This window comes from Mizuhopecten yessoensis, unplaced genomic scaffold (assembly GCF_002113885.1).
Source record: "Mizuhopecten yessoensis strain PY_sf001 unplaced genomic scaffold, ASM211388v2 scaffold10685, whole genome shotgun sequence".
Taxonomy (NCBI): Eukaryota; Metazoa; Mollusca; class Bivalvia; order Pectinida; family Pectinidae; genus Mizuhopecten; species Mizuhopecten yessoensis.
This window is the reverse complement of record NW_018408670.1, coordinates 169,713-197,413: the sequence shown is the minus strand read 5'-3', so window position 1 is coordinate 197,413 and position 27,701 is coordinate 169,713. Positions and strand designations below refer to the sequence as shown.

General features: G+C 36.2%; 1 protein-coding gene across 1 annotated transcript in view; it reads left to right on the top strand.

The window, feature by feature from the left end:
- The window catches only part of LOC110461824 (ATP-binding cassette sub-family F member 1-like), a 36,090-nt gene extending 9,150 nt beyond the window's left edge, over window positions 1–26,940 (top strand). The window contains exons 8-19 of the mRNA XM_021515512.1: window positions 1,763–1,902; window positions 5,128–5,360; window positions 7,682–7,806; window positions 9,528–9,640; window positions 18,626–18,800; window positions 19,156–19,230; window positions 19,944–20,014; window positions 20,943–20,975; window positions 21,853–21,924; window positions 23,897–24,058; window positions 24,317–24,389; window positions 26,620–26,940. Of these exons, the coding sequence (XP_021371187.1) occupies window positions 1,763–1,902; window positions 5,128–5,360; window positions 7,682–7,806; window positions 9,528–9,640; window positions 18,626–18,800; window positions 19,156–19,230; window positions 19,944–20,014; window positions 20,943–20,975; window positions 21,853–21,924; window positions 23,897–24,058; window positions 24,317–24,389; window positions 26,620–26,798 (1,451 nt within the window). The 3' untranslated portion in view covers window positions 26,799–26,940. The remainder of the gene's footprint in view (window positions 1–1,762; window positions 1,903–5,127; window positions 5,361–7,681; window positions 7,807–9,527; window positions 9,641–18,625; window positions 18,801–19,155; window positions 19,231–19,943; window positions 20,015–20,942; window positions 20,976–21,852; window positions 21,925–23,896; window positions 24,059–24,316; window positions 24,390–26,619) is intronic.
- Window positions 26,941–27,701: the final 761 nt, after the last annotated feature.

Here is a 27,701-nt window from a genome sequence, read left to right as displayed (position 1 = left end):
AAGGTGTAGGATACAGTATCAAAGGTTGACATTAAGGTGTAGGGTACTGTATCAAAGGTTGATATTAAGGTGTAGGATACAGTATCAAAGGTTGACATAAAGGTGTAGGGTACTGTATCAAAGGTTGATATTAAGGTGTAGGACACTGTATCAAAGGTTGACATAAAGGTGTAGGATACAGTATCAAGGTTGACATAAAGGTGTAGGGTACTGTATCAAAGGTTGATATTCAGGTGTAGGATACTGTATCAAAGGTTGACATTAAGGTGTAGGATACTGTATCAAAGGTTGACATAAATGTGTAGTGTACTGTATCAAATGTTGACATAAAGGTGTAGGATACTGTATCAAAGGTTGACATAAAGGTGTAGGATACTGTATCAAAGGTTGACATAAAGGTGTAGGATACAGTATCAAAGGTTGACATAAAGGTGTAGGATACTGTATCAAAGGTTGATATTAAGGTGTAGGATACTGTATCAAATGTTGACATTAAGGTGTAGGATACTGTATCAAAGGTTGACATAAAGGTGTAGTATACTATATCAAAGGTTGACATAAAGGTGTAGGGTACTGTATCAAAGGTTGACATAAAGGTGTAGGATACTGTATCAAAGGTTAATATTAAGGTGTAGGGTACTGTATCAAAGGTTGACATAAAGGCGTAGGATACTGTATCAAAGGTTGATATTAAGGTGTAGGATACCGTATCAAATGTTGACATTAAGGTGTAGGATATTGTATCAAAGGTTGACATAAAGGTGTAGTATACAGTATCAAAGGTTGACATAAAGGTGTAGGGTACTGTACCAAAGGTTGACATAAAGGTGTAGGATACTGTATCAAAGCTTGACATAAAGGTGTAGGATACTGTATCAAAGCTTGACATAAAGGTGTAGGATACTGTATCAAAGGTGTAGGATACAGTATCAAAGGTTGTCATAAAGGTGTAGGATACTGTATCAAAGGTTGACATAAAGGAGTAGGATACTGTATCAAAGGTTGACATAAAGGAGTAGGATACTGTATCAAAGGTTGACATAAAGGTGTAAGATACAGTATCAAAGGTTGACATAAAGGTGTAGGCTACAGTATCAAAGGTTGACATAAAGGTGTAGGATACAGTATCAAAGGTTGACATAAAGGGGTAGGGTACTGTATCAAATGTTGACATAAAGGTGTAGTGTAGTGTATCAAAGGTTGACATAAAGGTGTAGGATACAGTATCAAGGTTGACATAAAGGTGTAGGGTACTGTATGAAAGGTTGACATAAAGGTGTAGGATACTGTATCAAAGCTTGACATAAAGGTGTAGGATACTGTATCAAAGCTTGACATAAAGGTGTAGGATACTGTATCAAAGCTTGACATAAAGGTGTAGGATACTGTATCAAAGGTTAATATTAAGGTGTAGGGTACTGTATCAAAGGTTGACTTAAAGGTGTAGGATACTGTATCAAATGTTGACATAAAGGTGTAGTGTAGTGTATCAAAGGTTGACATAAAGGTGTAGGATACAGTATCAAAGGTTGACATAAAGGTGTAGGATACTGTATCAAATGTTGACATAAAGGTGTAGTGTACTGTATCAAAGGTTGACATAAAGGTGTAGGATACTGTATCAAAGGTTGTCATAAAGGTGTAGGGTACTGTATCAAAGGTTGATATTAAGCTATAAAATGCTGTGTTGATTAAAGACTGATTTTAATATGTAGGATGCTGTTTACAGACTGGTATGAAGGTATATAAACTATTTTTACAGAGGTTATAGCTGATCAGACACCCTCCATTGAAGCTGTGTTAAAGGCTGATGTTAAGAGAACAGAACTACTAGCTGAAGAGAAAACATTATTTGCAGAGCAAGAGAAAGGAATAATGAAAAACTCTGATCGTTTAAAAGAGGTAGGAAATAATATTGTTTGTTTGCAGTTAAAGCATTTAACACACCTGGTCTAAATGACTGTGTGAGCTGATGATGCAGCATAAGTGCTCCAACCATTGTCAATTTTTTCTTAAAAACGTCTTCTGTATAAAAACCAGGTGAGTGATTCAGGCCCATTGGGCCTCTTGTTGAGTTTTGCCATCAGCTGCCACCTGAAGGTTTTGACAAGTTCAACTAAAATATATGTGTATGCTTGTATATGTGATAGTTTTCTGGATTTTATTAGGTCACCTGAGCTTTAGCTCAAGTGACCTATTGCTATCCGTTTTCGTCCGTCGTCGTCCGTCGTCCGTCGTCCGTTAACATTTTACATTTCAAACTTAAAGTCAAGTTCTGCTGGGCCGATTGAACTGAAAGTTGGTAGGAATGATCGCCTCATGGTCCTGACAAAGTGTTGTTATTTTTCGGGTCGATCAGAAATCCAATATGGCCGCCACGGCCGCCATTTTGAAAACCTATTTCAAACTTAAAGTCAAGTTCTGCTGGACCGATTGAACTGAAAGTTGGTAGGAATGATCGCCTCATGGTCCTGACAAAGTGTTGTTATTTTTCGGGTCGATCAGAAATCCAATATGGCCGCCACGGCCGCCATTTTGAAAACCTATTTCAAACTTAAAGTCAAGTTCTGCTGGACCGATTGAACTGAAAGTTGGTAGGAATGATCGCCTCATGGTCCTGACAAAGTGTTGTTATTTTTCGGGTCGATCAGAAATCCAATATGGCCGCCACGGCCGCCATTTTGAAAACCTATTTCAAACTTAAAGTCAAGTTCTGCTGGACCGATTGAACTGAAAGTTGGTAGGAATGATCGACTCATGGTCCTGACAAAGTGTTGTTATTTTTCAGGTCAATCAGAAATCCAATATGGCCACCACAGCCGCTATTTTGTAAATACCTATTCTAAACTTAAAAACAATTTCTAATAGGCCGATCTTATTTAAAATCGGTCTAGGAATGATCAGCTCATGGTCCTGACAAAGTTAAGTTAACATTATACTTAACTATTTTTTACTCAAATTGGTACATATTTCAACAACAAAAATAAATACTGTAGGACTCAGGTGACCGTTAAGGCCCATGGGCCTCTTGTTGATGTCTTAAACCAGATATTCTATATGAGCAGATTCAGATAGACTTGTTCAGGTCAATCTGGGCCTGTTAAATGCCCAATGGAGCATCTTATAAGCAAATAATATTCCTAGTAATGTTCAAGGACGTTTTTCTTGAGTTAGGTATATGTCACAGGTTTCATTCCTCCGTATATACATGTAGCATGGTCAGGTTAATATACACCATTTGATATAGTGCCCTATATATATCTAGCTAACATATAAGCCACTCCAAAGCGCTTTAAAGTACATAGATATACAATTAATACAATTAGCATATACATTAATCAATACAATTCTGAGGAATTAGCTGGAGCTGCCTTATCAGGCGCTAACTACTAGTCCCTATGCCACTCGGCTAATCTTACAAAGGAGGATGTGTCGATTCCAATTTGTTCAAATGAAAACCCCAAAACTATAGAAGTTGTTCATACAGAAACAAGCAAGTAAAAGACACCACACGCAACAGTCATAGCTAAACATAGGCAATCATGGACACAAAGGATTGGAAATCTTTTTGATAGCCAGAACTCTCAAGTCTAAATGTAGGTTTACTCAAATTATGGCTTTTTAAAGATGTAATGAAGAACATCAGTTTAGTGTCATAGGTCAGCAAGTAGGGATTTAAAAGGCTTTTATAAAATTTCCATAAAAAAAATTAATGGGTTTCAAACTTCAGGGTTTGAGAAATAACTTCTCGGAATTCCTGAAGGACAAGTTAAGTTTATGCCCTGCAAAAAAACAAGGTTAGTGGAGAGGGAGTATTCTTGAATCAAGGTGACCGTCTGTCTCCCCATCCTTCTGTCCCTCCATCCTTCCTTCTGTCTCCCCATCCTTCTGTCCCTCCATCCTCTGTCCCATCCTTGTGTCCCTCCATCCATCCTTCTGTCCCTCCATCCTTTCTTCTGTCCCTCCATCCTTCCTTCTGTCCCGCCATCCTTCCTTCTGTCCCTCCATCCATCCTTCTGTCCCTCCATCCTTCCTTCTGTCCCTCCATCCTTCCTTCTGTACCTCCATCCTTCCTTCTGTCCCTCCATTTTTCTGTCCCTCCATCCTTCTGTTCATGGAATTTTGTCTGGTGCAATGCTGTTCAACTTCTCAACCAATTTTTATGAAACTAGGTACACATAATCAGCATGTGTGCGCTTGTGGTTAACTGTATACTTTTAACTTTTGGATTTCCGCTTGGTAGCAGTTATGCCCATTTTACAAAAATTTCGTTCAAAATACTGTTAGTTCCCTTAATGACTGATATTGATGAAACTTTGTGTACATAATCAATATTCTAGGTAGCTGTGTGATTTATTTTTTATTTTCATTGTATTGATAGCAGTTATACCCCGTTTTGATTCCCAATTCTTAATTTTGTTGAAATTAAATGCAGAACAATCCTTAAATGAACATTGATGTAACAGATTTTCTTAAAAGGAGGAGTGTGTTTGAGTTAACCTGTTACAGTTTCACACTGCTAGCAAGGTCTAGATTTGTTGATTTAAATTTGTTCAAATCAAACTTCTGCAATTATAAATGTGGACACCCCTAGGAATCAAAGTTAAACATAACTCATCTTATTGTCTGTGAAGTAAAAGTTGACATAAATGGATAAATCTGCTGCCCAACAAATGGTTTCTGTGTAGTAACTACTGAAGGAATGCTTTGATGTTCGTGAAAATTTGTACACATACCATTAACATATATTACCCAGTACCCACTGATTTCATCCAAATCTCAGTATCAACATCTCCTCCAACAGGCAATACACTCACTTCCATGGAAATCTGGTTTTTGATATAAGTTTGAGAATCGTCTTAAGTCTGTTAATACATACTTGAGTATAGTTTTTGCAGAATAAAATGGGCTATTGTCAATTGTGCATTAATATTTGTTGTAATTGTAACTCTGGGGGACCTACAAGGGATCTAAGCCACACCTTTAATATGGAGGTGAAATTTTAACAGGGTGAACTCTTAAAACCCTTTTGGGCCTCTTGTCTTCAATGAATGATAAGATGTGTTATCAGTAGATGCTGGAACTTTGTAAAGACACATGCTAATGTTTTATTGGTGGCTTTACCAGGTATATGAGGAGCTGATAGCTATTGGATCTGATGCTGCCGAACCTAAAGCAAGGAGGATTCTAGCTGGTCTAGGATTTACTTTAGAGATGATGAACCGACCCACAGTAGCCCTATCTGGAGGCTGGAGGATGAGGGTGTCACTAGCACGGGCCCTTTTTCTGGAACCCACCCTCCTTATGTTGGACGAACCTACAAACCATCTGGATCTCAATGCAGTCATCTGGCTGGATAAGTAGGTGCATTCTGCTATATGTAGTAGCTTGTAGGTTTGTTAGACCAAAGTAACACGGGAAATAATTGACAATGGGTGACTAGGTACATGGCCTTAAAATGTCATAATAAACCTGATCTGAATGCATTGGTAGCCTCCCTTAGATTGATGTAAAACCTGTACTGTCTGGTGTAAAGCTGTATCTGTCTGGTTTTGTGGCTAGCTCTGGGTATTGATTCAGTTTCGCAAAAATTTAATATGTCTCCAACAAGTGCGTGTAATGGCGCACAATCATAGACCCCCCCCCCTTATGACTATAAAACACTAACACTGCAAATAATTCCTTTATTTTGTGACATTCCCTGGCCTTCTGCATCCCAATTTCAAGGCCATCTACATTCAAACAGGCTGCTCCTTGTTGCCAAAGTGCCAGGATGAGATATTTCATGTCAATATGAAGAAAAATATTTATAAGAGAACTGAACATTCATATTGGAGCAAAATATTTTCACTAAAACCAAAGGCTGATAGTTTAGGAATTTACCATCCCTATCAATATTTGTATTATCTCTATTCTTTCACTTGATAATTCTTAGTCAAAAATCATTTGTTGGCAAAAAACGTCTACAAAAATAAATTTGATCAGCAAATAAAATATAATTTTCGGCAAATTGTCATCTCGATCAGATTGCAAGAATGGCATTATTCAAGTTGTATATGTCATTAGCTCACCTGGCCCGAAGTGAGCTAATGGCGTGGTGCAGCATCCGTCGTCCGGTCGTCCGTCCATTGTCCGGCGTCAATATTTACTTTAAACAACTTCCTCTTAATAACCAAAAAGGCCTAGGGTGATGATATTTAGCCAGAAGCAAACTTTATCATGCTGGGATGAAGGGCTATTAAGTTTGTTCAAATGAGTGACCTTGACCAACTATCAAGGTCACAAGGGTCAAATGTCTTAAAATCTTCAAACCACTTCTTTTCAATAACCAAAAGGCCCAGGGTACTGAAATTGGGCCTGTATCATGCTGGAATGAAGGACTACCAAGTTTGTTCAAATGAATGACCTTGACCCACTTTCAACCTAATGTCCTTGTTCGACATTCAAGGTCACAGGCATCATACACTTCAATATTTTAATAGGTTCTTATGAATCAAACACTGATATTCTGCCTGTAGCTGTATTTTTGTCCACTTTTAAGATTACAGGTGTGAGATTAATACCAGGTGAGCACTGCAGGCCCATTGGGCCTCTTGTTTTATGTGCCTTGGCAATTATATATCTGTTACTGCTTAACAAAATTAAAAAGAAAGTCATTAGAAATATCCTGCTTGCGTCCCAATGTAAGCATACACAAGTGACTGTTTAAGGCTGTTATATTTACATGTTTCCCTCCTTAAGCTTAGTAAACTCTGACTGCGTATAAATTAGTGTATACGCAGTGAAAAAAGGCTCTGTCGATTGATACTTGTTTCAAATATGCTGCCGTTCACGCTTCAGCAAGATAATAGTCCAATGACAACCAATGCTTGGATCATTCACCATCTAAATACATAGAACATATTCAGGATCCAATTTTTCTGATTATAAAACAAAAGAATGCTGACAAACTTCTTATTCCATGGATGCACATTCAAATTTTTTGGTTGTAACGTCAACAATGGCGACTTCGTTCTGACCGCGTCACTTCATGAGCAGTGTGTCAATGCGTGTAAATGACGACCGTTGTAAATTAATAGAAAAGTTTGAAGAGAATTTAAAAACCATGAAAGGAAAAAAAAGTGTTGTTCACTGCTTATTTTCTAACTTTACTCATATATCGATGTTGATTCACTGGAACTGTATTGTCCTAGCAACCACAGCTACCGTAGTTACCATCGTGGCAACCCGCTTGGACTTTTTATCAATGTATTGTAGCATTTAAACATTTTTTTAATGTAAATATAAGGATTGACCTACATTTTGACGGCGTATACGGTAGTATGAACACAGTTGGCAACGAACATATATGGTGTGCGTTAGTGCTCCATAAAGAATATGTTCGTTGCAAACTGTGTTCATACTACCGTATACGCCGTCAAAATGAAGGTCAATCCTCAATTGAATAGTATTTTTTGCAGTCCCTGATGTTGTATAATCCATCAGATCTGCTTATCATGAATCATTTTGTAAAGTATGGTTAGTTTTTATTGTACCTTGCCTAAACTTTCAACTGTTCCTCTCATTAGCTCACTGGGCTTCGATCACTGTGTTTTTGTGAAATAGATAAATTCAGATCTAAAATATGATTTTAATTGAAATGCTAATAATGATACTGAATTATTAAGTTTTCTGTGCTCAGCTACCTACAGGGATGGAAGAAGACCTTACTTGTGGTGTCCCACGACCAGAGTTTCCTTGATAATGTATGTACAGACATCATACATCTTGACCAACAGAAACTGTTCTACTACAGAGGCAATTATGGTAAGCTATCTGTCGTTTTAGTTCCATTTAGACAAATTATTAGAAAATTACATGTAGCCTATCAAGGTTATCAGATTGAGTAATGAAATGCCAATTTTTTATATACCACACTGTGTCATGATTGGGTGAAACATGGATGGCTCTATGTGATAATCAATAGATCCTATTACAGAACAAAATTTATTTCAAACACGCTTTCCACATGTATTTAAATTCCTTTTTTTTTTTTTTTTATGAGAATCAGCCCTTTTTGATTTTGCCACTATTGGAGAACTAGAATACCTGCCCTCTAATGACATTTAAGAACTGCTTTCCATGTGGCTTGTTAAACTGTACCAAAACATGACCAGCATGCCTAGGCCTGAGGACGTCAAAAATGGCTTTCATGTAATTCTCCTGTGAGAAATGTCTGAGTTTAGCTGTGTCACATTCCCATGGGTTGCCACTTGTTTAACCATTTGAACAGATTACGAGGATTGGAATGTTTCTGTTGATGATCAGCATCGATTGATGTTAGGATGCCCTGATCCATGGCCTGTAATTCATCCCTACAGCTAGCAGGGACACACATGTCTACAGCTTCCATTGTGACTATGCAATTATCAGCAGCTCTAATCTATGACACTTGGATACACCAATGCGGCATGAGGCTAAAAAATAGAGAGTTCTGAGATAGAGAATAACAAAACTTTTGTTGTATTTTATAGGAAAACTATAAATCCCCAGTTAATGGTCTTGTATTAGAATCAGCTGCCCATCTCTCTATCTGCAGATACAAGCTTGTCCAGACCATAACCCTTAACTAATGGCCCACTTCAACAACTCCTAAACTTATGAGCCAACTTTGACCAAAAATTTGTACTAGTATGTGTGATCAAATACATCATGAAGTTGCACACTGTATTAAGATATCTTTTTTTCCAATTTTTTTCTGACACTCTCTGACACAACTGGTTGACACAATCAGTACAGAATTAGTACATTCACCTCTAGAGGTTCATCTGACATCAGGGGATATGTATATATATATACACACGTAATATGTAAATGCTGGCTTTTAAATTTCATGATTCAGCGACAGTATTAAAAGATATGCCTGTATTCTCAAGACACAATACATCAGAGTTATTGCCCTTACATCAACACTACAACATACAGTTTGTTTAGAAAAAAAATAGACAAATTCTAAATACAGGATACAAGGGGGATTGGTATGCCTTTATTCTCACGACACAATCAGAGTTATTGCCCTTACATCAACACTACAACATATCACGGTTTGTATAGAAAAAATTAAACATATTCTAATTACAGAATAAAAGGGGGTATTTGTATGCCTATAATCTCATGACACAATACATCAGAGTTATGGCCCTTACATCAACACTACAGCATACATTTTTTTTTAGAAAAAATGCAGAATTTTTTTAAGTTCAACTCCTTGAATTGCTACTAGCTCAAATCTAAGTCTAAATGGATATGGCATGTAAAAGAAGTACATTTTTCTGCCCCTGCAGTACTCTTGTTATCAACTTAAAATTTACTGATCTAGATCAATCGGCCAATTTGCAAAAAATAAACCCCTGCAAAATAATCCACTATGGCATACAGTATCAGGAGACACGTTTAGGTTCACATGTCTGTTGTTGAATAACTCAACAGCTTACTTCTGAAAATTCTTTCGACTTTTTGTAAAATCTGTAAATTTTGTCTTCTTTAAGGAACATTTAAAAAGATGTTGGTGCAAAAAAGAAAAGAACAACTGAAGGCGTACGAAAAGCAGGAGAAGATGCTTAGAGACATGAAATCTTCAGGAAAGTCGGCTAAACAAGCAGTAAGTTGTACATCAACAACTGGGTATGTCTTATGTTATTAGCTGTCAATATCAGATATGTGATTCAGGGTTTAATGTTTAAAAAAATATAACTCATTTAAAGAACCCTGTACCACTGCCAAAAACTGTAACTAGCATTGGAAACTGTTTTTCTGGCATGGTTATACTGTATAGCTTTTATAAATCATTTCTGGAAAGGCAACCATACCTTACTGGACATTTATGAAAAATAATCAAGATAAAATAAACAACAGGGTTCTGAGTGTAAAAAAAAAAAGCATAACTAGGCTAGGATTTGATTCCAGGACATCAGATTGTTATACTATCACATTTACCAGCTGAGCAACCTGGTAACTGGAAGGGTTTAGGCCAAACTGTGCTACAGTTAAATCGCCAAAACAATAAAGGGGAGGTTGCTGTATATGTGTAATCCACAGTGCAATGGGACAAGGTTCCTGGAAAGAAATAAACAAACAAACAAAAATGAAAAAAAAAGTAAAGTTTTCATTTTCATACATATATAACAATACACATTAATAATATGTGTTATCAACTGCACTCATTCAAAATATCACGATAATAAGATTGATATCATGTTTTGATACTAAATAACACTATAATGAAATTGGAAAGAAATCACTTTTACAAATTTGAGAATTACTCCTACACTTCAGAATCCCAGTTTCTCAGTGTAATTACACACAAAAAAGGTACCTTCAATACTGATACACTAAAACCTCGCTAACTCGAACAGGTCCAGATCAATAGTTGGAGGAATACATGGTTTCCAATGTACCAGAAGTTCATACGACATTGTAACTTTTTGATCAGCTGGTACAACAGACAGCACAAGCACTGCAAATATTGCAAATAGTAGATGCTAGAAGAAGAAAAGAAGTTTAATAAAGATGACAACATATACAGATATAAAATATAATATGTAGCCATCGTTATTAAGAAAAGAAATGAGATAAAGAAGCTGTATATGTAACCTACATGTCATTTAGACATAGGCCGCCTTACTGTATTCGGTTACATTTCAAATTTTAAAAAAAATCAAAATACCCGGTAGGAGGAACTCTTCGATAAATATGAAATGAAGAAAATCCTGAATCCCTGTTATTATAATAATGTTGATTGATGACCAAGTTAACCACCACAACTTTTCAAGTTCGAATATATTACAACATGATCGAGACTGTGTTATGCTGGTTAACATTTCAGTGACGAAATACGTTTTACACACCAAATCAGGCAAATGAATTAATTAACACTTCCGTTAAAACATCAATTTCAAACATTGTTCAGAAATAATAAATGTGCACACAAAATGATAAGGCAGCTATGACAGGGTAACAGTATAAGTACTTATACAGTATATAATGCCGTTGATCCTCTAATTATCTGACGTCTTGACGACACCTGTATAAACACATGAGTGTGGACCGCAGTCTGTGACTGATGCGTGGATGACACAGGATAGTTGAGATGACACAGGGTAGTTGAGATGACACAGGGTAGTTGAGATACACAGGGTAGTTGAGATGACACAGGGTAGTTGAGATACACAGGGTAGTTGAGATACACAGGGTAGTTGAGATGACACAGGGTAGTTGAGATACACAGGGTAGTTGAGATACACAGGGTAGTTGAGATGACACAGGGTAGTTGAGATACACAGGGTAGTTGAGATACACAGGGTAGTTGAGATGACACAGGGTAGTTGAGATACACAGGGTAGTTGAGATACACAGGGTAGTTGAGATGACACAGGGTAGTTGAGATACACAGGGTAGTTGAGATACACAGGGTAGTTGAGATGACACAGGGTAGTTGAGATACACAGGGTAGTTGAGATACACAGGGTAGTTGAGATGACACAGGGTAGTTGAGATACACAGGGTAGTTGAGATACACAGGGTAGTTGAGATGACACAGGGTAGTTGAGATACACAGGGTAGTTGAGATACACAGGGTAGTTGAGATGACACAGGGTAGTTGAGATACACAGGGTAGTTGAGATACACAGGGTAGTTGAGATGACACAGGGTAGTTGAGATACACAGGGTAGTTGAGATACACAGGGTAGTTGAGATGACACAGGGTAAGGGTAGTTGAGATGACACAGGGTAGTTGAGATACACAGGTTTGACTACCTGTTTGAAGGATGGATAGGTTAAGTACTGAGGTTTTGAGTGGTCAGGGATAAATCAGAGTTCAAATCACAAGGGATATTCGAGCAAAGTCAGTCGGGTAATCTGAGGTTAATTGACCAGAGAATATATAAGAACACGGTCGGGATCAAGTAAACTACTCGAGGAACAGGTGGTATTCGAGTAATGGGTGTTTGAATAAGAGGGGTTTCACTTTAATGGTTTACATTAGATTCTAATTTGATATATTTTTACTTCAACCCTGTCACATATGCATATATCCTGGATTTACAATCATATAATATGATAAAAAAAGCACTGTACAGGAAATAGCGTGACATACCACATGTGTCCACCTCCATTTGTAACAGGCATGACCTACAAAGTGTCCACAGTTAGAAATATTGTAGAAATTACTAGGTGATCAGGAAACATTGTAAAGTAAATAGGTGTCATACGCTCACTTATAACAGGTTAGTAGGTCACCAGGAAACCGTATAAGGTGTCACACCTACGCTAATATTACTGATACACTATATTGCTTCATTACATACCATAGTTCCGTTGCTTGTTAGGTACTGATACAATATAAATGGGGTTTGGGAATATCTCCAAAATGTCTTGGAATGCAAGGAATGGAACACAGAAACTGTTGGGAACATTTTCAGAACTAGATTGGTGTGTTCCTAGAATTAGATGACAAGGGAAAACATTGAAAAATAAAAGGGCATGAATATGTGATGTACATGTATTTATTATGTACATAACTTATGTTTTTTTTCATACTTTATTTCACAAATGAATCTTTCTGTTTAATGATAAGGACATGAATCTGTGTTCACAGACTGTGAAATCATGGTAATTTGTAATATAAAATAATAAGAAATTACCACTATTTAAAACACCACCTAATTGGAAAGGTTTAGAAAAATCAGAAGTATTTTAGTTCATTGTTAGCTTGTCTATTCCAAAAATAGGGGGGCTGTAGCAGTACCGATGGCGACGCTGTCCCATTTGGTTTTTGGGCAAGCTGTGTTTTGGTGTTTAACTCAACTTTTAATTAATTTTACATTGTAATACGGTTACAGCAATTGCTTGGAGGTTCCTTAGCAACAAATTGGACCATATGTACTCATTATTGGTCCAAAACACAAGTATTTTGGAATAAGTTAAAGATTTTGGGAAAGTTCTACAGGTTAAAGTTTTAGGGCAAGTTCTTGTTCTTTTGAAACTAATGGGCAGATTTCAACTAAATTTGGCATGAAGCATCCTTAGGGGAAGGGGATTCAAGATTGTTCAAATAAAGTCCCTGATCCCCCAGGGGACAGATGGGAGGGGCCAAAAGGGGTAAATTTGACGATTGCCTTTAAACGACATCTCTTCCGAAATTATAAGGATTTATGTATAAAGAAGTGCACAACACTTTCATTTCAGATTATTTATATGACCCCAGGGTCGGGGGGGGGGGGGGATGAAATGTTTAAAAAAAACTTGAAACTTTTAGACATGGTAGAAATATGTATGGGGAAGTGCACCAAATTTTCAGAATTTTGATATGACCCCTAGGGACTAGGCCAGAGGGGTGGAGTCATGGGGGTCATTTTTTTTATATAGTATTTTAGCATATCAAATCAAACATAACCATGAGTTCTACATTTTACAGTAATTTATTCTTGCATATGGTAATCGTGTGTGTGTGTGTGGGTTAGGGGTTACTTTGGGGGGATAGAGGGAGTGTACCATCAATAATTTAGTTCTAGTTTCCTGATCTATTATCTAAGATGGGACATACTGTAATGGCCAAATTACATTTAACACTTTTTACAAAGATTATTTTAATAGATGAGCTATGCTGTTCTTCTACAGCTCTTGTAATAGAAAAGTTAGCATGTTTAAGTGGTTTGTACTTTGGACCACAGGTCTGTACTTCCCAAAGGTAATTTCCTTATATTTCATAAACCTGATTGATGTTTGATTTTACTGTGCAATTCTACATATCACACCCATTTAGTGTAACCTCATATAGTAGTTGGGAATTCCTGTTATACTTCCGTATTGACCATTTAATATACAGACCCATGTCACCCTTGCTTAGGTTTCCATTCATATTTCACTTTATGTTTCCGCAATAAAAACAATCTATAATTGATCATCCTACACGGGGACGTCACTGCTGGTAAATCCATTCAAGACTTCCATCTCTGGAATGTGCTAAGGAAATTATATCTTTTGTTTATTTGTATAAACCGTTTTGAATTTCCTTGGTGTGCGTGAGTAAAGTGACCGATACCAGACAAGTCATTGACCGGAAACTTACGCCATATTTCCTTCTCTCATAGTTTTTGTACAGGGGATTAATCAGTGCATAGCTGATTCATGTGAGCATGACCAGGCTAGAGTGCTGAGGCATTTGATTGATCTAAATGTAAATATTTCCTGTCTTTTTGTATTATCTGCCTGTAATCAGTAAGCTTTCTATCATTTCCCTGTGTGTGTAAGATAGAGCTGTCTAGGGTAAGAAAGGGGTGTAGTTAATTTCTATCTTACACCGCATTTCACGTGATGTGACGTCGCAATGGCTCAACAATGACGTGATGTAACAAATTTGGAACTCTCTGATGCCGCAATGCAGAAAAGGCGACGTGATGAAATTAAAACCTTTTATTATATATTTACTGAACATGTTAGAAAGATGTGATTAATTTTTCTGCAAAAACATTGTTTGCAAATATGGGATATGCTTAATCTGGCTGGCTAGCTAATTTGTTTTCGTCTAAAAAGCTCAGGGTAAAAAATGATATTTTCAAAATGGTGGCCAGTCCAAATGCATTTTCATGGTTTCTGGGCTGATTTTGGTGATTGGAATGAGAGAAAAATACTCTTTCATATCCAAGGGTGTAAGATATGGAAATTAGACCCTCAGGATTTTCAAATTTGGCAAAACTCTCGGCAAACCCTGGGATTTTACCAAATTTGGCAAACCCTTGGCTGGAATTTCCCTATCCTACACCCCTGGTCATGAAAGAGTCTTATAATTTTTACAGACGTGATATGGTGCACTTACTTATTGTAATCAGACAGAAGAAAGTGGTGTCCCATTTTCAAAACTTCAACTTCAAATTCTTTTATTGTAAATACATGATTGTATTTAAATGACTATGTATATACAATCAAAATCGTTACGGCGTCAACAAGCTGTGTTCAAAAAGAACATGTCTACAAACCGAAAGGTTGTTTCAGCGTGTCACTCACAGTGTATCTGGCTTGTCGATTGGTCGATAGAACGTTTGAGGTCCGTGTCGTCCTTGATATCAAAAGCAATGTACATCATTGTACCTTTTTCGGAGACTTGTTGTTTGCGCGCTTTGTCAACTTACGATTACGCATACACGTATATGGAAATGTAAAATTTACATTGCATGTACATATTCCAAGCCATGTCTCATGACTTGAATGTTTTGTTTAATATGTACTTATCCACATTTTCGTGAACTGTAATGGTATTTATGATTGCAAGAGGGCAAAATGAAGAACATTACAAATACTTGAAAGCTGCCCATACCGGCCACTGCACTGAAAGGTAATATCAAGGAACGGTACAAGATGAAACGTTTACATGCAAATGTATACGTGTTAAATATATTTGTAAATGTTTCAAGCCACATACATATATATCTATATCAATTAATTGCCATATTAGACTGTTTCGTTGAGCACCCAGAATGAAAAAAAAACCTTTCATTCTGGGTCATAGGAATGTGTCAAGTCCCTGTGGGTGCGTATATGTATTCACAACATATACAACAGAACAAAATAGTAAGAATATGCAAAAAATGCATGAATTTTTTGATACCAGCAGCATATATTTGCTGGTATAAGTATTTCCTGTCTTGATAAAAACTAAACAGTTTCAATTGTAATTGCAATATTTATTCAATATTGAATAAACACTTCATAAAAACGAAAATAATTAGGTATCATTTTCCGGGGAATTATCTCCATGGATACGCTCCATCGAAAGTAACACTGCAGCCGATATTCGTGGGTACACAATGTACTATCGGCACACAGGTTATCTAACGTCACTGTACCCAAATCGGGACACTTTTTAGTAAAATATCAATGTTCTTTATACAATACTATACTATTAGTTCCAAAAATGTTTGTTCATTTTACTTAAAAAGATACTATCCACTTTACATTTTTATCACAATTTGATATTTCGTGCGCATGGTTCTATAAAAAGAACGCGAAATACCATCAGAATTATGAAGTCCGTTGAACCGGCGTTACTGTACCCTGGAAGGGACACTTCTGGTATTTTGGCGAATATTTGGGTATAAACGATCAATATCTGCAGAAAATATCCATAGTTGAAATATGTTAGAGTCAATGAGGGTTCTGATTAAATTTCTTCTCCAAAATCTCATTAGTTTTGATAAAATAGACTTTTGAAAATGATACCCAAATAAATAGCGTCGCACGGTACGTAAATCAGGAAAGTCTTGTTTTCGTAATTATTCTTAACTTTAAATTGTTCAAGCTTAATACAGTTTAATTGTCATGACAATATTCTCAAATAAAACTGTACACATAAAAGTACTTCTTTGCATTGAATGACAGTTTCTTAGGCCGATTGCAGACTTACTTTTATAATAAAACAAAATGTTATCGTTTTCGTGCACATCATTGTTATTATATAATTTACAAATATACTTAAGCAGGTATGAAAGTTATTTAACTGAATGAGTTGTCGAATCTTGCACCGTTCTATGATATTACTTCTCAGTGCAGCGGCCGGTATGGACAGCTTTCAAGCATGTGTAATAATCTTCATTTTGCCCTCTTGTAATCATAAATACCATTATAGTTCACGAAAATGTGGATAAGTACACATGCAACGAAACATGCAAGTCATGACACATGGTTTGACACATGTACATGCAATGCAAATTTTACATTTCCATATACGTGTATGCGTAATCGTAAGTTGACAAAGCGCGCAAACAACAAGTCCCCGAAAAAGATACAATGTTGTACTCTGCTTTTGATTACAAGGACGACCAATCGACGAGCCAGATACAGTGAGTGACACGCTGAAATGACCTTTCGGTTTGTGGGCATGTTCTTTTTGAACACAGCCTGTTGACGCCGTAACGGTTTTGATTGTATATGTATAAAAGGATAGGACAACATATGGTGAGGCCTATAAAAGTGATAGTCTTCTCCATTCACTGATAAGTTCTGATTATCAATCATTATTATAAACTAATACAAATATTCTCTAGCATCCTAATAAAGGATATACATGTAAAGCATATTTGCCTTTATGATATATTTATGTATACAATGTCATAGTGTTTGTGTACAATGTCATAGTGTTTGTGTACAATGTCATAGTGTTTATGTACAATGTCATAGTGTTTGTGTACAATGTCATAGTGTTTGTGTACAATGTCTTAGTGTTTGTGTACAATGTCATAGTGTTTGTATACAATGTCTTAGTGTTTGTATACAATGTCTTAGTGTTTGTATACAATGTCTTAGTGTTTGTGTACAATGTCTTAGTGTTTGTGTACAATGTCTTAGTGTTTGTATACAATGTCTTAGTGTTTGTATACAATGTCTTAGTGTTTGTATACAATGTCTTAGTGTTTGTATACAATGTCTTAGTGTTTGTATACAATGTCTTAGTGTTTGTATACAATGTCTTAGTGTTTGTATACAATGTCTTAGTGTTTGTATACAATGTCTTAGTGTTTGTATACAATGTCTTAGTGTTTGTATACAATGTCTTAGTGTTTGTATACAATGTCTTAGTGTTTGTATACAATGTCTTAGTGTTTGTATACAATGTCTTAGTGTTTGTATACAATGTCTTAGTGTTTGTGTACAATGTCTTAGTGTTTGTATACAATGTCTTAGTGTTTGTATACAATGTCTTAGTGTTTGTATACAATGTCTTAGTGTTTGTATACAATGTCTTAGTGTTTGTATACAATGTCTTAGTGTTTGTATACAATGTCTTAGTGTTTGTATACAATGTCTTAGTGTTTGTATACAATGTCTTAGTGTTTGTATACAATGTCTTAGTGTTTGTATACAATGTCTTAGTGTTTGTATACAATGTCTTAGTGTTTGTATACAATGTCTTAGTGTTTGTATACAATGTCTTAGTGTTTGTATACAATGTCATAGTGTTTGTATACAATGTCATAGTGTTTGTGTACAATGTCTTAGTGTTTGTATACAATGTCATAGTGTTTGTATACAATGTCATAGTGTTTGTATACAATGTCATAGTGTTTGTATATTCTATGTCTTCGTATTTTCATAATTTGTAAAACTGTTTTATATACAATATCTTGTGTGTTTATAGACATGGCCCTAATGTTTGTGTGTAGAGCTTCTATGTTTGTGTAGACAATATCTTAGTTTTTATTCAATGTCTTATAATGATTGTTAAGTTTTACAATGTACAATGTTTGTGTTTCAATTTATAATTAATTACCTCTACATCTACAAAGAATTAAAATCTGTCATCTGGACCCATACCAAAGAGTGATACCACCACAGACATTGCTTCTCTACGTATACCCAGCTAAACAATTGTGTATACTGTACATGTATGCATTAACTCTTAGATCTCATCAGCAAAATAAATGTTGTCATTTTTATGTTTATTTGACTCACCAACATACCTTTAAGTGCTTATAATGGCTTGTTCTTTGCATATAAATTACATAAGTTTGTCCAAGAAGATCCAGAAAGTGTTGTCCTGGTCAGTCTCTGCTGTGTGTGTGTAGTATACAGTGTCTGTTGTGTTTGATAGGAAGCAAAACAAAAGGAAGCCCTAACTAGAAAACAACAGAAGAACAAGGACAAACAGAAAGTGTTTGCGGAAGAAGACAAAAAGACAGAATTATTACAGCGGCCAAAGGATTACACAGTCAAGTTTCACTTTCCAGACCCCACACCGCTTAACCCTCCGATCCTAGGTGCTATGAGTAGGTATCCAGTTAATCTTATGCTGAAATGTTAGTACCAAACCTATAAGATTCCGTCTCCTTAAACAGTGAAATGCAATCAATAGGTATCTGCTCGGTTGGTTCTTTGCATTTTATTTGTAAATCTGAAACATGTCTAGTATGTAAATTGTAAGTACTGATCTGATACATTGTAACATCATGTTTAATTGTCATTTCTGGATCCTCAGTGTACTAAATTGTCTAATGATCTGATATTAATTAATTTTCTAGGTCCCTGCAATATATACACTACATTGTTTTACTTGATTTCCTTTTTTGATCAATATTTCTATGCAGAATAGAAAATGATACAATGATGTGTTTATTTTTGCAGATGTGAATTTCTGGTACAAGAAAAGTGAAATATTATTCAAAAACTTGGATTTTGGCATTGATATGAACTCCAGAAGTAAGTACATTGCATTGGTAGTCTCAAGAAGCTGTTGGAAAAATTATATCAAAGATACTGCTTATCATTCTTATCTGAATAACAACCTCTGTTAATTCACTGGTCATTTGTCCAGAATGCTTGGTATAGTACATCATGTACTGCAAAATTGATCAAAAGCATTCTGTTAACTCACCCTACCCAAAGGACCATTGGAGCTGTTAACTCACCCTACCCAAAGGACCATTGGAGCTTATGATATGGCATGGTGTTTGTTGTTCAGATTGTCTTGATTGGATTTTTTACAAAATTTTGTCTGATCATCGTAAGTCAAAGGTGTTGTGTAAACTTAGGATGTGAAATCCTTCCTCTTGAGTTCCTGGGGTTTAATTCCCACACCTAAGACTTTAATTTTTTTACATGCCTTGACCTGTTAATTGGCTGTCAGCTAAATTTGCTAATTAGAAGCATCCTTGCGACCAAGGAACCAAATGTTATATAAAGGAAATGTGTCTCCTTGGTTCTGAGAGGCAGAGCCAAAATGGGAAATCAAACTTAATGAGAATATTTTGTGAGGATTGCTTAAATTTCCAGATGAGAGTAACAGGTTCTCTGTGCCTTTTGTTCCCGTGTACCAGCAAACAGAGGTTGAGAATATGTTTATGTCACTTTTCAATGGAACAAAGAATGTTATTTGCATAAGATTTTAATCATCTCAAATGATCTCTCACCAGTTGCCATTGTTGGACCAAACGGTGTTGGAAAGAGTACATTCCTGAAATTGCTGACACAAGAAATAGAACCAGTAAGTCTGCCTTGTATAACACAAACTAGTATGACTAAATCTGTCTACCTTGATAATGGTAATCTGGAACCAATAGGTTTGCTATGATCATATTTAACGCAAACTAACGAGTCAGCATTGATATTATTTACATACTTAAGGTAAAGGGTAGCACTGCACCAGTTACAATCGCAAATATAAGTTGGAGAATTCTCCCTTCTGTATAGAAGGTGAAGCAACCGAAATGAATTTTTATGACTTAAGAGTAACTTCCCTTGTCAAATATTTCATATACTTGCAGCCAATAAACTGGACAGTCGTTTTGATGCTGTACTTATATATAATGTAGGCTATGCAATGTAAAGGTCCTGGGTTCGACCCCTAAAGTTTCTTGTTTTGTTTCTTGTAAAACACATAGCAACATGTAATTTTCAATGAATATTTCTTCTGAAAAGGACTTCAATATTTCACAACAGTGAAAGGGATAGTAACATATACTAACTTGCTAGATCCCTTCACCTTAATTACATGCATTTGTCATCACTATAAAAATAACTTAAAAACTATTTGTATTTGTTCAAAAGTTGGTATGGTAACATTTACTATACTGAACACATTCTTTAGTATCATTAACGTGGTACCAGGGTTAATTGCCTTAAGGGCTCGGCCAAGTTTGATGACCACTTCAAGCGGACTTTATTTATTGGAGTTATGGCCCCTTGAATAACGCAACAAATGTTAACCAATTTTCTACAAACATGGTACCAGGGTTAAATGCCTTAATGTTTTCCTACAATATGTTCTGCAAGCGGGGGATATATATTCCATGAATTTGCTTGTTCACTATAAGATGGGTGAAAGGCTCTCTAAAATTGTAACTTTTTATTGCGGAACTGTAAAAATGATTTTGTAACTGCTTGTTTAAATTGTTTACAATTTGTTACCCTAGGTATCTGGAGAAGTCAGAAAGAATCACAGAATAGTAAGTAGTCATACTCTATATATCATCCTTTATAATATGTTAGGGGGTTGTCGTACCAGTGTTGGCCAGAATAGTAAGTAGTTATACTCTATATATCATCTTTTATATAATGTTAGGAGGTTGTCTTAGGGCAGTGTTGGTCAGATAAGTAAGAAGCTGGTGTTCTATTCCTCGATCGGGCATGAAAAGGTATGGGGGTCACCTGCTTGACCAGGTGAGGGTTTTGACCAAGTGAAAAATGGCCATTATTAAAGACATGTTTTCCAAGGTTTTACAAGATTGATTCTAACTAAAGTTACAAATGTTCCAGCCATTGACAAGTAGTCACAGTTAATTGTAATTGTTTGGGTCGGTAAGAAATCCAAGATCCCAGATTGTCGGAAAGCTTTCCAGTACCTTGTTTCCTATTATTGTGCAATTGTAAACTCAATAATTAAAGTCAATAATGTGTTTGGACTTTTTCACTTTTAAAATTCTTATCAATTAATTTCTATCTTAGTGATGAATAATGAGATACATTGATAGAATGATTTATCATTCTAGTGTGATATGAAGGAAGTTTATATGTGTATGTAAGAATACATGTTTTTGCTGGGGATCAAACCAATGACCAAGACTGTTTAGATGGACGCTGTACTGTTGAGCTAAAGGGAAATTTCTTCCAGCCGAAGCTAAGGAACTGATTTTGACACTTTGTACAATGCACATCTTTTACGCTACTTTCCGTTAGCTCCTTTCCATGTTGAAAGAAAAGGGTCAATGCCATAAGGTTTAAACAAGAAGGAAAGAGTGAAAAGAATAGGTATGTTGTAGCCTATGGGGTCATCATATTTGTTCATTACAGTCTGTGATCATGATAATGATATTGTCTTTACAGAGAATTGGTAAATATGATCAACACTCTGGTGACCAGCTCAATGCAGAGGAGTCGGCTGTGGAATATCTACAGGTGGGTACTGGTAGATTCAGTCATCATTACACTAATCATTTTAAAGAGGATCCCTAGTCAGCATATGAACTCAAAATGTGTCTGGGCATTCTTCCTGAAACTTTTAAAATATCTTCCTCATAATCTGCAGTTTGCTAAATTATAAAAAAAAAATGGAAGGAAATTGACCTGAATTTTATCACTACAGAGAAATTGTGTTTGTTGCTGTTAAAACAAAACTTTGCTGTTGTTTGTATAATTTCTTCCATGAACCTAGATTTATTTATTATATTGATAAAAAATGGTCAAGTAATATAGGATCGTGAACCTAAATGTCTTACAAATGGACAGAAGCATATTGACCCCTCCCATCACTTTGTCTCTTTTCAATATTGTTTTGTAGGTGTTTCTAAGTACATTGGCGTACCATTCTGTCCTATTACGTGTATCTAAGTACATTGGCGTACCATTCTGTCCTATTTCGTGTATCTAAGTACATTGGCATACCAGTCTGTCCTATTACGTGTATCTAAGTACATTGGCGTACAATTCTGTCCTATTATGTGTATCTAAGTACATTGTCGGACCATTCTGTCCTATTACGTATATCTAAGTACATTGGCGTACCATTCTGTCCTATTACTTGTATCTAAGTACATTGGCATACCATTCTGTCCTATTACGTGTATCTAAGTACAGTGGCATACCATTCTGTCCTATTACTTGTATCTAAGTACATTGGCATACCATTCTGTCCTATTGCGTGTATCTAAGTACATTGGCATCCCATTCTGTCCTATTTCGTGTATCTAAGTACATTGGCATACCAGTCTGTCCTATTACGTGTATCTAAGTACATTGGCGTAACATTCTGTCCTATTATGTGTATCTAAGTACATTGTCGGACCATTCTGTCCTATTACGTATATCTAAGTACATTGGCGTACCATTCTGTCCCATTACGTGAATCTAAGCACATTGGCGTACCATTCTGTCCTATTACGTGCATCTAAGTACATTGGCGTACCATTCTGTCCTATTACTTGTATCTAAGTACATTGGCATACCATTCTGTCCTATTATGTGTATCTAAGTGCATTGAAGTACCATTCTGTCCTATTACGTGTATCTAAGTACAATGGCGTACCATTCTGTCCTATTATGTGTATCTAATTACATTGGCGTACCATTCTTTCCGAGTACGTGTATCTAAGTACATTGGCGTACCATTGTGTCCTATTATGTGTATCTAAGTACATTGGCGTACAATTCTGTCCTATTATGTGTATCTAAGTACATTGTCGTACCATTCTGTCGTATTACGTGTATCTAAGTACATTGGCGTACCATTGTGTCCTATTATGTGTATCTAAGTACATTGGCGTTCCATTCTGTCCTATTATGTGTATCTAAGTACAGTGGCGTACCATTCTGTCCTATTATGTGTATCTAATTACATTGGCGTACCATTCTTTCCGAGTACGTGTATCTAAGTACATTGGCGTACCATTGTGTCCTATTATGTGTATCTAAGTACATTGGCGTTCCATTCTGTCCTATTACGTGTATCTAAGTACAGTGGCATACCATTCTGTCCTATTACTTGTATCTAAGTACATTGGCATACCATTCTGTACTATTACGTGTATCTAAGTACATTGGCATACCATTATGTCCCATTACGTGTATCTAAGTACATTGGCGTACCATTCTGTCCTATTATGATCAGATTCTTTGTCACAGGCCTACAACATTATTTGTTATCAGTTTATCTTCAAAGTTTATTTGAAAGCCAAGTGTGAGAATTTCTTGTATGAGTTTGTATTTCAGTGTACCAAGGTCGACACCAAGGTCGCTGTTGCTACACACATTAGCAAAGACACTAAAATCTGATTATGCTCATAAATTCTGCTGAATGTTCAGTACATCCTACTTTGCCACAACAAAATCAATGTTTGAATATTTTTTGAAATATGTATTTTATTTCTTACAGAGACTGTTCAATCTTCCAGTCCAGGAATCAAGAAAGATGTTGGGTAAATTTGGGCTATCTAGTCATGCCCATACAATCAAAATCCCCAACCTCTCCGGAGGTCAGAAGGCAAGGGTCGCTCTGGCTGACCTGTCATGTCGCGCTCCTGATGTTCTTATTCTTGTAAGTGAACTACTGTAGATAAGTATGGATTGATTCAGGAAATATACAGTTCAAAATTATTAAAAGATGTGTTTCAGTTGTATTGATGACAGCATAAGGATTAAAAACCAATTGAAAAAAAATAGATACTTTGCTGATAGACAAAAAATGCCTTGCTTTATATGCATCTGCAATGTAATACACTCATACATATATACATTAACATAATACATGATAAATGAAAAGACCTATAACTACATGTACTTGCTACATTTTCAGGATGAACCTACAAACAACTTAGACATTGAGTCTGTTGATGCCCTCGCTGATGCCATCAATGCCTATAAAGGAGGTAAGAAAAGAAAAACTGAAATAAAGCACTGTAGGATTTTTAGCTCACCTGCCCAAAGGGCCTAGGATGATGATATTTAGCCAGTAACATGCTTGGATGATTGAGCTTCGTCCATTTTCAAGGTCACAGGGGTCAAATATGTTAAAACCTTTGAACAACTTCCTCTGAATAACCAAGAGGCCTAGGGTGATGGTATTTGGCCAGTAACATGCTGGGATGAAGGGCTACCAAGTTTGTTCAAATGAATGACCTTCACCCATTTTCAAGATTTTTAAGACTTTTAAGATTCTAAGTGTGAGATTAATACCAGGTGAGTGATTTAGGCCCATTGGGCCCCTTGTTATTGTTTGTTAAGGAAATAGAGCACTGTAGGATTTTTAGCTTGGTGCGGCGTCTGTTGTCCCTTTGTCTGGTGTCCGTCGTCCATCAATTTTCCCTTAAAACGACTTCTTCTGAAGAACGGACAGGCCTACAGTCATGATATTTGGGTGATAGCTGAGAACGAAAATGACCTTGACCTACTTTCAAGGATACAGGGGTAAAAGTGTCAAACACTTAAAACGAAATCTTCTGAATAACTGAAACGTATAGAATCTTAATATGTGGCTGGCAGTTCATTGGTAAAAGCCCAACAAAGTTTGAGAAAGAAAATGACCTTGACTTACTATCAAGGTCACAGGGGTAAAAAGTGTCAAACTTCAAAATAGTTCTTCTGAAGAACTAAAAGGTATAGAATTTTAATATGTGGCTGGTAGCTTTGTTGGTAAGAGCCCAACAAAGTTTGAGAACGAAATGACATTGACCTACTTTCGAGGTCACAGGGTTCAAAAGTGTCAAATACTTAAAACGACTTCTTCTGAAGAACTGAGAGGTATATACTCTTAATATTTAGCTGGTGGCTTCTTGGGATGGAGCCTGACAAAGTTTGAGAATAAAAATGACCTCGACCTACTTTCAAGGTCACAGGGGCCAAATATGTCAAACTCTTCAAATGACTTCTTCTGAATAATCCAATGGCATATAATTATAATATTTGGCTAGTAACTGTCACAGATGTAGCCCGACAAAATTTGATATTGAAAATAACCTCAACCTACTTTCAAGGTCACAGGGGTCAATATTGCAAAATCTGCAAACAGCTTCTTTTGAAGAAGTGAAAGGCATTGAGTTGTGATATTTAACAAGTAGCTTCCTTAGATGGAGCCCAACAAAGTTTGTGAATGAAAATGACCTTTATCCACTTTATTATATAGCTATATCTTAATCTAATTTGAGTATCCTTGGCCCAACATGATTCAATGTTGTAGAAACCATGCCCTCATCCCAATGGGGACAGGAGAATGGGACCCAATAAAGCAAGGGTGTTACTGAGAGACAGAGCCAATATTTGGAAATATTTGTAGTACAATTTAATATTTATTTAATATTTTGCTATGGCTGCTTAAATATCCAGGTTAGTGATACTGGGCCTCTTGTTAGCTTACCATAATCAGATGGTGGGCTATTCAAATTGCCCATTGTCTGGTCCGCCTGTCCGTCATTTTGTCTGTCTTTAAACAATTTTTGTTAGCACTATTTCTCATAAAGGACCAGAGGGATCTTTCTCAAACTTTACATGAAGGTTCTTAATGGTCCCTTTGTTATGCGTTTCAAATTTCGGGACTAATCGGAAAAACAAGATGGCAGGCAGGTGCCATCTTGTATTGTTAGAGTTAAAGTTTGTTAGCGCTTTTTCTCAGAAAATGCTGGAGGGATCTTTCTCAAATTTCACATGAAGGTTCCCCAGTAATCCCTGGTTATGCATTTCAAATTTCGGGACTGATTGGAAAACCAAGTTAATGAGATTGTGGCCTGTAGTGACATTAAAAGCAGTCAATAGAAATGGTTTAGGGCTATTTTCAGCAATAATCTTCTTTTGGTTGAGAAATTGTTTCACAACATCCTTAAAAGAACTAAAAGGCCTACAGGAATGATACTTGTTGTATGTTACTGGGATGAAGTCATATGAGTTAAATGTATTAAAATTTAGACACAATTTCCTAAGAACCATGAGGCAAGAGTAATGGTAATTGGCCAGTAGCTGTCAGAGTTGAAAAATAGTTAAAATAAAATAAGACATGACTGTCATTATCTTTCATTTGGCTGAGATTGGCATTTGAACATTCCTGCATTATTAAATAACTAGCCTCTTGTGCTATTTTACCTGTATTAACTGTACCTCACATTACAGGTGTGATCATTGTGAGCCACGATCAGCGACTGATTCGGGAGACGAACTGTCAGCTTTGGGTTGTGGAGGATCAGTCAGTGAATGAGATTGATGGAGGTTTTGATGATTACAGACGAGAACTGTTGGAATCTTTAGGAGAAGAGGTGATGCTACCCCAGCCAGATATAGTTGCTGAATGATCTCTACTTACACACACGGAAGACTTTCAAATCGAAGGCAGATGTTCTGACTGAATGATCTGTGCTTAGAGACAGGTGTAATTTATATGAAGACTGGTCATCATTGTTGCAAACTAAAAAGAAACATTATGAAAAGAATGGATTTCTGACTTTTTTGTTGTTATTGCAATTTCTTAATGGAACATAATTTTTTTTACTAAGAAATTTAAATAATTTTCTGTGAATTTTGGCTGATGAAGCTTCCTTGGCATTCATGTTACCATAGGGAAGCATTTTTGCCATTTTGATTATTCAGGATTAACGGGTAGAAATTCATTTGGTGTACACATTTCAGTTCACTGTATAACATAATAATAACAGAAAGTGGGAGGCTCTAGATATCAAACTATAAATGATAAAGGTAATCTTCAGAGTGGGTAAAGGTCAAATATCTTCAAACAAACATTGCTAGAGAATACAGGCTTAAAAGCATTACTGTGCATATTGATTTTTGATGGAATACTTTCACTTATTTCACTCCTGCAACCTTCAAAGTTAAAAACCTTGTGCAGTATCCCAGTGGGATTTTATGAAGGTAATCTAGAATAAAAGGGCCTTCAAAAGAACACATTTACCATTTTTATCTCACCTGGCTTGAATGGGCCTTTTTATAATGCAGAATCTACAGGTAGAAATACATTTGGTGTACAAATTTCAGTTCACTGTTGATAATACAAAATGTAGTAACAAAAACTGGGAGGCTTTAGATATCAAAGTATATAGGATAGGGGTAATTTTAGCTTGGATGAAGGGCTACCAAGTTTGTTCAAATGATTTACCTTCACCTATATTCAAGGTCACAGGGGTCAATGGTCTTAAAAACCCCATTTGAACAACTGCTTTTGTACAACCAAAAGGACCACG